Source organism: Carex rostrata, chromosome 1, assembly GCF_964058835.1.
Source record: "Carex rostrata chromosome 1, lpCarRost1.2, whole genome shotgun sequence".
NCBI lineage: Eukaryota > Viridiplantae > Streptophyta > Magnoliopsida > Poales > Cyperaceae > Carex > Carex rostrata.
Genome location: NC_135918.1, coordinates 17,596,740 through 17,605,780, shown reverse-complemented (window position 1 = coordinate 17,605,780; position 9,041 = coordinate 17,596,740). Strand labels below are relative to the sequence as shown.

The window sequence follows — 9,041 nt, the reverse complement described above, 5'->3', positions numbered from 1 at the left end:
TGGGCCTGATTTGGGTCGGGCCTGTTTATTTCCAAGATTAAATAGTTAATAATTTCTACTTGGATCAAAGCAACAGGTGTTAATATTTGATAGATTTTTATAGATTTTACAACTGACGCGCTCAAATATGAATATTTATGTGCACAAGTGTTAATATATAATATATCACATATTCATACCTAAGATATCAAGTATTTTGAAAAAAAAAAATGAATATATCACACACTCATCTTTTATATATTTTTAGAGGTGGACTTCTTTTCTCCGTTTAATTTCGCCAATATTTTTGACGATATGTAAATTTTTTTGCATATTTAAAACCATAAATGTTTTCTACGTAATTTTCTCTTTCAAATGAGATCAATGATGACGTACTTTCGGGTTGTCCGTCGTGCAAGTATTCATAACTCGTCATGCAAGTATTAATACATCGAGGTGAATGCCTTGTCATGTAAGAGCATCTACATCCCTAAAACTCAAAATGATTTCTAAATAACTGTTAACTACTTTTTAGAAATTATGGTCTTTAAAGTTTCTAACTCTCACATCCCTGAAACACATTTTAGAGTTTCTATTAAGCCACGTCAGCAACAAATTAAAAAGGAGAAACAATTTGAGCCAATCATTTGGCCAACATAGAGTTTATAAACAGTTTCTTAATAAGAAACTTTCCTGCATAGTTTCTAAATAAGAAACTCTCCCACATTCCTGAAACTGAATTAGAACCGCCATGTCATATTAGAAACTCTAATAGTTTCAGGGATGTAGATGCTCTAAGTATTCATATTTTGTTGAGCAAGTATTCATATCTCATCGTGCAAGTATTCATACCTCGTAATGCAACTGTAAATAATTCATGTCTGAGGTATTTGTACTTAACATGTTTTATCTATTTTTTTTTTCCCATATGGCATTGGATTGGGACGGTGCAGGGATTAGTGGGGGAAATACAGTGGGGATAAAAATCTTAATTAAAAAAAAAGCCGCTAAATATATGCGTAAAATCAGAGAGAAAAGGGGTTATTAAATATTGCCCATAAAAAATCACTGATATCTCGTCCAATATAATCTTGATCGTTTTTGGTTTATAAAATTCGTGAATTTTCAAATATGTAGAATTTTTAGTTTTCATATGGAAACAATATTACAGTGATGAGCAAAATCATTTGCCAATTAAAAATAAACTTCGGAGGTTGAATTAACCAATTTCAATTTCAGATCTTTAAATATTAACAGCAGGCCCATAAATAATTTATTGGGCCTAATTGTAAAAATAAAAGGCCATTTGATTTTTTCTTAGAAAATTGAGCATTACGAGTTTGAGTCGTCCAAATAAGTATCAAATATACGGTATGTTTATCACATTGAGGTAATTTTAACATGTCCGCTAAATAATTTCTTTCGAGTGAAATCTTTCATAATATCGGATTTAACTTGTCCAATACTCCAATTTTCAATTGGTTTAGATAATTTCATTATAGTTCATTGCATTTTAACAGAATGAAAAATTATCGTTATAGTAAATCAAGTTTCACATATTAGATATTTTTGTTGTTGTTGTTGTTGTTGTTGTTGTAGAGTGCATACATGGATTCGACGTCATTGCTCAGTAATGCTCAGTGAAGGTTACATTATTCTTTTTCAATGAATATATAACATCAATTTTGTACCAAAACTCTTGTTAACATGTTTGATCGGATCGATCACTTGAATTACGACAATGGATATATATATATTGTTTGTGCTTTTGTTGTAATGAACTACTGGTTTCTTAAATGAAACGGGCTTTAAGCCGTTTGCCCAAAACGCACCGAGTTTAGGTATATAGTGCGGACCGAAGACGCATCCCTTTGACAGCTAGCGACGTTTGAAGAATACCTTCACATCATCAAGATTCGTGCATGCTCACTTGATTCGCACAAATCTTGAAGTGAACAACACAAACCTTAATGCGAATGTTGTGATTGGGCTTTGGACAAAGATGCCCATTGGACTATTTTTAAGATGCTCGACAGCAATTTTGCTTGGAACTTGGAACATTTTTAGCATGGAGCTAATTTGTACCAGGCACATCTAAGAGAAGGCTTTAATTTTGATTAATAAATTTCAAGTTCTGTTGTTTAAATTAAACAGTAGGAAACTCGGATCCGTATCCTCCCAGGTACCTGACTGAAGCAAATTGAAACTGACGGGCCAGATGCCCAGATTAATATTGAAACTCAATTCAGTTCCTGTGGAGATTGTAGGGGTCCATATTGAGATTCGTGCCAGACTATAATTGCCCTCAGTCTGGTAACCACAGGTGATCTGAATTCAGGAAACTCAGGGCCGTTAAGCTTTTGAAATGAGTGTTAAAGCACAGAGCAGAGGCAATCAGATTGCCAGCTCGTCTAATTCTGAGCCTTCCATGTCCTTGATTTTCCAACAAATTCATGAGTTCTAATCTGTATCAGGGACACTTTTACAGATCTGTTGTATCTTTATTGGTTGTAATGGGTTCATTGTTTCATATTCATAATTTACCCAGTTCTCCTAATTAACGTCGTTAACAACATTTTTGGACCGAATTTTTTATTATGGGGCTAATTTGTGATGTCGATCTATTAGAGACTTGGATCTCCCTTCTGACTAATCAATTTCTAGTTATCTAGCTTTTAATAGGACTGACCGTGCAGAGAAGCCGAGGCAGGGGCAATGGGCTTCTGAGCTCAACCAAACATCAATTGATCCGGCCATCAAATTTAAAAGTGAGTTATGAATGAAGAACTTGTATTGTAAGTTGTGTACTAGCTTTCCAATCTATGTAACAGGGGCACTTTTATAAATCTGTTATATCTGTAAGGTGGTCCAATTTTGAGATTTTCCAACCCAAATGAAGACTCTGTTCTCGTTTAGACAGGAGATCTATTCAGCACGTAAAGAGTTATGTCTTGTATGTTTTACTCTTTTTACGACCTTCTCCGTCCTGATGGGACTGGAATCTTTCAGTTCCTCCATTGTTGCCCATCTGAATTGATCTGAGAAAGGGATGCAAGTACTAAGTAGCAACATGTTCTATCTTCATACCCATTCAGATTACAGTGATTACATCTTTCCAATTGTATGCTAATCGATTGGCATATGTGGCCTGAGAGAGATGCATGTAAATCAATGGCGGTCATGTCAATGCTTTCTGACATTTGAAATGATTGTTTTCTTTATTCTGACGTCATGTTTATATTATTTTAAATTTAGGAACATCCGACATCAGTTTTGCTTCTTGAACACCTAATATTTCATTACTTGACGCATGTCACGGTTTTTATTTGTTCATACTCATTTTTTCAAATGGGAACTTGGATCCTAACCAAAGTTGAAGAAGCCAAAAGTTCATACTCATCTTCTCACCGTAGTGAAGATCTCATTAGTTATTAACTGGTTAGTAGTGTAGCAATGTTATATGCATGAAGATATCAAGTGTGACTTTTCAAGACAACGAATCCCGCAAGTTCGCAAAACATCTCAAAGAAGAAATCTCGAATGGTTGAGATCAAGTACTAGCAATCTGATCCCTTGATAAGGATTTTGGTACAAAGCTGCTGGTCAGTACAGAAGTACAGATGAAGTGCGAAATTTTAGGAACATAAAGTATAATTGTTCATTTGTTTTAATTGAGTTATAGAGCACACACAAAAGCTCGACATGTCTAGTTAGAGGAAGTTGGATTAGAGAGTAGTAGAATCGTATTCCTTCAATTACAATAGGCTACTTTTGGGCCCTTGAATTATATAGTTATACTAAGTTTAAATGCGTGTGTTTTGCTAGTTGTTACTTTTTTTTTGGATAAAATGTTAGTTGTTACATAAAACCTTCTTTATACTATACATATATAACTTGATTATGTTGAATATTAACCTTGGTAGCACCTACCAAGTTTTCAAAAAGATTATGTTGAATAATTGTTTAATTGAATTTTAAATGTTGTATGTTTAATGGCTAGAAAATGTGCATGCTACTCAATTGTAAATGGAACCTTAAAAAAAAACCTACACAATTCTAAATAACTAACCGTGTATTTCCAAAATGATACACGGATGCCATGTAGAAACCGTGCATATAACCCTTGTTATTGCACACGGTTACTCTGACTATGTCACTACTTGAATTTTGATTATTTGCATAGGTAACTAATTAAATGCAATTGATTCTTAAATGAATCCCATGCAATTAATATTTTCTGCATGGGTGCAAACTAAATTGCATGGGATAAAAATTTCGGCACATGCAATTAATAATCTCATACAATTGATGTAAATACCCATTCCGTTGATAACTAATGTACCCATCCAAAATGTGTCTCGCTGATATTTTCCAATTCAGAACTAATTATTATGGGAGTATAATCTAAATTGTATGGGTTAAAAGAAAAACATGCAGCCCATACAAATAATTTCCTATGTAATTAATTTCGATACCCTTGCAATTGATGCTATGTTGGGTGTTGAAAGGAGATATGTTCTTTTTTTTATGCCAAAAGTTATTTTGATACTCGGACCCCCTCATTTTCGTCTAGGGTTTAGCTCTTCCTCTTGGCTGCACCCCCTCTCCTCTGCCCAGCCACTCCCCCTATCCTCTGCCAATCCGCTCCTCAAACCTTGCCGCAACCTCGCTCCTCCGCAACTATCGCTGCTTGGGTTATTACATTCGATTTACTAGATATATATTAATGCACATGTCCGAGTGAAATTGACAGAAGTGCAACAGATATTGAAATTGTATTTTATGTTGTTTTCCTTCTTAATGCTGGAAGCAAATTCAAATTTCTATTTCCATTTGAACCAGCCATGCTGTTCTAGGTGAATACTCTTTTACTTTTTGGCTGATGCATTTCTGCACTTTTGTTTTTGAATATTTCGTGGTGAGTAATTGATAAAATTGATTTATATATACATGTAAATATAAATCACTATTTTTCAGCGTCTTTTTTTTTTGGAGATCTGACACTGTTTTAGTCTATTAATGATGTATGTCAATACATAGACACCGTTCAGTAACTGTGTTAAATGTGTCGTGTTTTTCAGACCGTGTATAATCGCATTTTCTGTACTAATGTTAAACAAACATAAGATTCATTCAAATTATATATATTTATCAAATCATTACAATCTGCCTCTTCTTCGGATGCGAAGTAGGCAGTCACACACAATACTGGATGTAGTTATATAAATTTAAAATAAGAGGCAATATATACCTACCGAATTTGTTTAACAAGAATTATTCAGAAATAAAATAATTTTATCGGATTATGTATATTCCTTTTTCTTCAGTGAGAGAGCTAAAACAGGAAGCTTTAGCTTCTCCTTGAGGAGGTGCTTTGCAGCATGAGTGGCAAATCTTGAGAACAAGTCATCGACTATAGCGCTACCAAAATGGCTTGCAATCATCGGCTCTAAAACAGAACGTAAGACCTTTGCGCAATTTGCACCGCTTTGTACATTGTCAAGAACAACATCGCCATCCAAATCATTAAATGGGTCCATGTTCGACTCAAATGTTTGGAAGTGGATAATATCAAAGAGCCCCTGTAAGTTTACGATTGCATCCACTTCTTCAGCAGAAGGCGCATAAAAAGGTAGATTGAAAGTGTCTAAGTTTTCCTCTTCCACGAGTCCCTTCAAATATAAAGAAATACACAATGAAATGCCAAAGTGAGAGATGTTTAATTTTAGTTACGATTGATAGAAAGATTGAGTTGTTTGTATATATCTCACTATCCATGCGCACCTTGATCTTTAGCCTTAAGAGTAATAGTTTTTGAGTTCAAATGTTAGGTTTAATCGTTGTTTTCTCTCATCTAAAGCACTCTAAGTAGGAATTAATAATAAAATGCTACTTGAGTCTGAAACAACCAATTTTTGATGCAACCATACATAGAATTCTTGCACAGTATGCTGCAATATACATAATACATATGGGCGGTATAAGGTTCTTTAACTTTAATTACTTCCATTGATATTTTAAGTTTTCAAGATTGTAATCATTCATGTTGTATTTTATTACTGATGCATGAAGACTAATTTTTTTATAAAGCTTGAAAACCACTTTTCCCAGCAAGACCAAGAGCTGGGCGGACATGAATACATCATGTTTGTTAAACTGTAAAATATATATATATTAGTGTGGTTATTTTACAATTTGTGATTTTGTATAATTACCATAAAACATAAGCAACCACTATTTTTTCAGGCCTCAGTTTTTATCTATAACAAAATCATGGATTTGTTTGATTGGTTAACAATACATCAGTTTTTTTTTTTTTTTATATGATCCTCCTCCACATAAGATCTAGAGTCATATAAATTTAATAAACCCCATTTTTAAAAGCATTAATTGCACTATAGGTTTTTTGCTAATACCTCCAGGACCATTGAGTCCAGTGACTCAGCAACTAATCCCCAGATTGTGCTCAGCTCTCCATCCAATATGTCATTTTTATTCCTTCCCAAAAATGATAACAACATCTGACCACAAGGTACTAGCTCATCACAGCGGAGTTTGAGAAATTGCGAGAAGTCCCTATGGAATTGTTCCTGGTATAGTTTTGCCACAAGAGTCGGGCTTGTTTTTCCAATGTATATGTTTCCTTTGTTTAGAGGCATGCCATTCTTTTTGTCCCCTATATCTTTAGGCACCTATACGTACATATTTATATACATATAAATTTGTTAGATTATTAGAGTAGGTTAATTGTTTTAATATCATACAGTTCATTAGTATACATGACGATGAAAAGGCTTCAGTCATATAATATGACTTGATCATACACTCATATAATTGTCATAACTGAAATTTATATATTACACCTTCTATCTAAAGATTTTAGAAACCATTTATAATTTTAATATATTTTTTAAATATATGTGGTTTTGTACAATTAGAATTGGTTGTACCATAAAACATAGATGTTAAAATTTTTCTAATTATTTGGCCAATCTCATTATTTTCAATTCCGAGTATGAAGTACTATTCACAATGTACATGTTTATACCTGAGAAATCCACATGAGTGAAAATGAGGAATGAAAAAACTGAACACTCTGGAGAGGGAAAAGACGTCCGTAGAAAGATCCGGGCAAGCCCGCAACAAAATGGGGAACACTAATGGTACCTTCCTCTGCCCCCACACTCTGCCCAACCTGGTCGAGCGACTGAAAGATGTTGTTGAAATCATTATTGTAAAGGTCGTTTAAAAAGAACTGTATCTCTGGTGGCTGTTGTCCTGCTTTCTGACATTGATTGCTGATGATTTTTATTACTTCGGACAACACAGTGAGTGTGTTTGGGCCAGAAGAGCATCCTAGATCAGCCACCGCCATCTTCTCGGGATGAAGATTTCTGTATATTTCTCTGACTGCTTCCTCGAGCATAGGCCTTATCTTTAGTATTGCCTTCTTCTGATATATTAATTCCATGTAATAACATATGTTATGTACATAATATAATCCAAAAAATTAATATATAGCATGAAAGAATGTTAATCCTATTATTAATTAAATTTCACAAAGTTAAACCCAGTATAAGTTTTTAATTTATGAGATGTAGGGAAAAGTGCAGCCGCAAAAAAAAAAAAAAAAAAAAAAAAACTCCTACCGGTATCGTGCTGTTGGCAGCATAACTTGTTTGACTGGTACCGCCAACCATGCAAAGAACTTTCTTTACATCCATTGCTCCGAGACTCCTCTTATGCTTGTTCTTTCTCTTTAGTTGCAATGCATGTGTCTGCGCAAAGGGACTATTTATACACATATTTTAACATATAATCAAATGCCACATATTAAGTACGGACGAAAGATGGTAGGTGAGCTATGATTAGAGCAAAAAAAAAATGGTATATATGGTTATGAGCATCACCACTTCAGTAGTTGGAATGCACGTGAATCCTCTTCGTTTTTTTTATTTCTTGTTCTTGGTTCTCCTCCTTTGTTGCAATGCATGTCAGTCTGTGCAAAGGTATTGTTTATATGCAAATTAAACCTTGTCATATAATATTACATACGGAATTAAGATGGTTGGTTTGCGATTGTTGGAATTAATAAAGGTATAAAACATCGTCGCACCATTAATGTTTTTGCAATGAAAAATCGATGCATTATTTCAAAACTTTAAACGGACATAATTTTATATAGAAAATTCCGATTTTAACGTTCAACCCTTATTCGGAAAATTCACAAAGAGACGGAGGGAGTGATATCTTGGGTAATCAATCGCCCCAAGAAGCCGACATAATCAAAATTACGAAAAAAACATTATTTATTATTTGTCACAAAATTTTATTTTACAATAATTAATATTATAAAATTAAGTATTAATATTTATAATTAATAATTTTATAAAATATAAAAAATTACAAAGTAAATTTTTTCCCTCAAACAGTATTCAAATTATTAATCAAGCAATATTCTCCGATAAAAAAAATTATTTATATTTCAAAAAAAAAAAATTCCTACCGCTGACAATGCTAGCGTTTGTGGTAATTGGTACTGCTGATATTTGTCAACATTTATCAACGGTGGTGACCAATATCAGCAGTTAAGGAATGATTTGGAATTTTGGACACCAGATGTTATGTTTGGATGTTTGAAATTTATTTATGTTATGGATAAAAATTTCGGTATATGTAATATGTTTGATTTTTTCCAAAGCAGACGGCAATACGGCATATTATTTTTTGGAAATAGATCTGCTACGATCCTACGGGATTGTAGCGTCCCAATAATTTCAAATCTAACTTTTTTATTTTTTGAGTTATACGAGTCTCTATAAAAGTTCTTTTTATGCACTAATCTCAAAACAAATGAAAAGTTGGATTTGAAATTGTAAGGACCCTACCATCCCACAAGATCATAGCAGATTTATTTCCTTATTTTTTATCTCTATCTCACTACTAGAGAAAAACAGTTCTATATCGGTTGAAATCGCATTCCGTCATTGAGTTCCGAACTGTTACTTATCGCTCCGATAGGAAATATAGACACATATGCTATCGACTCAAAACAGATGGCG

At 33.5% G+C, this 9,041-nt stretch overlaps 1 protein-coding gene across 1 annotated transcript; it reads right to left on the bottom strand.

Annotated features, from left to right (window-relative positions):
- Positions 1-5,269: 5,269 nt before the first annotated feature.
- LOC144571972 (anthranilate O-methyltransferase 2-like) lies at positions 5,270-7,721 on the bottom strand. The gene is made up of 4 exons (XM_078321390.1): positions 7,629-7,721; positions 7,028-7,432; positions 6,396-6,671; positions 5,270-5,651 (listed from the first exon to the last, which is right to left on the bottom strand). Exons 1-4 carry the CDS (start codon positions 7,701-7,703, stop codon positions 5,283-5,285), a joined length of 1,125 nt encoding a protein of 374 aa, XP_078177516.1. The 5' UTR covers positions 7,704-7,721; the 3' UTR covers positions 5,270-5,282.
- Positions 7,722-9,041: the final 1,320 nt, after the last annotated feature.

Bases quoted from the DNA above. Each gene is read 5' to 3' on its own strand.
- LOC144571972 (XM_078321390.1), bottom strand. From the start codon at position 7,703: ATGGATGTAAAGAAAGTTCTTTGCATGGTTGGCGGTACCAGTCAAACA. The intron at 7,433-7,628 runs GTAGGAGTTTTT...TTAATATATCAG, and splicing joins CTGCCAACAGCACGATACCG to AAGAAGGCAATACTAAAGAT. The intron at 6,672-7,027 runs GTATAAACATGT...ATGTACGTATAG, and splicing joins CACTCATGTGGATTTCTCAG to GTGCCTAAAGATATAGGGGA.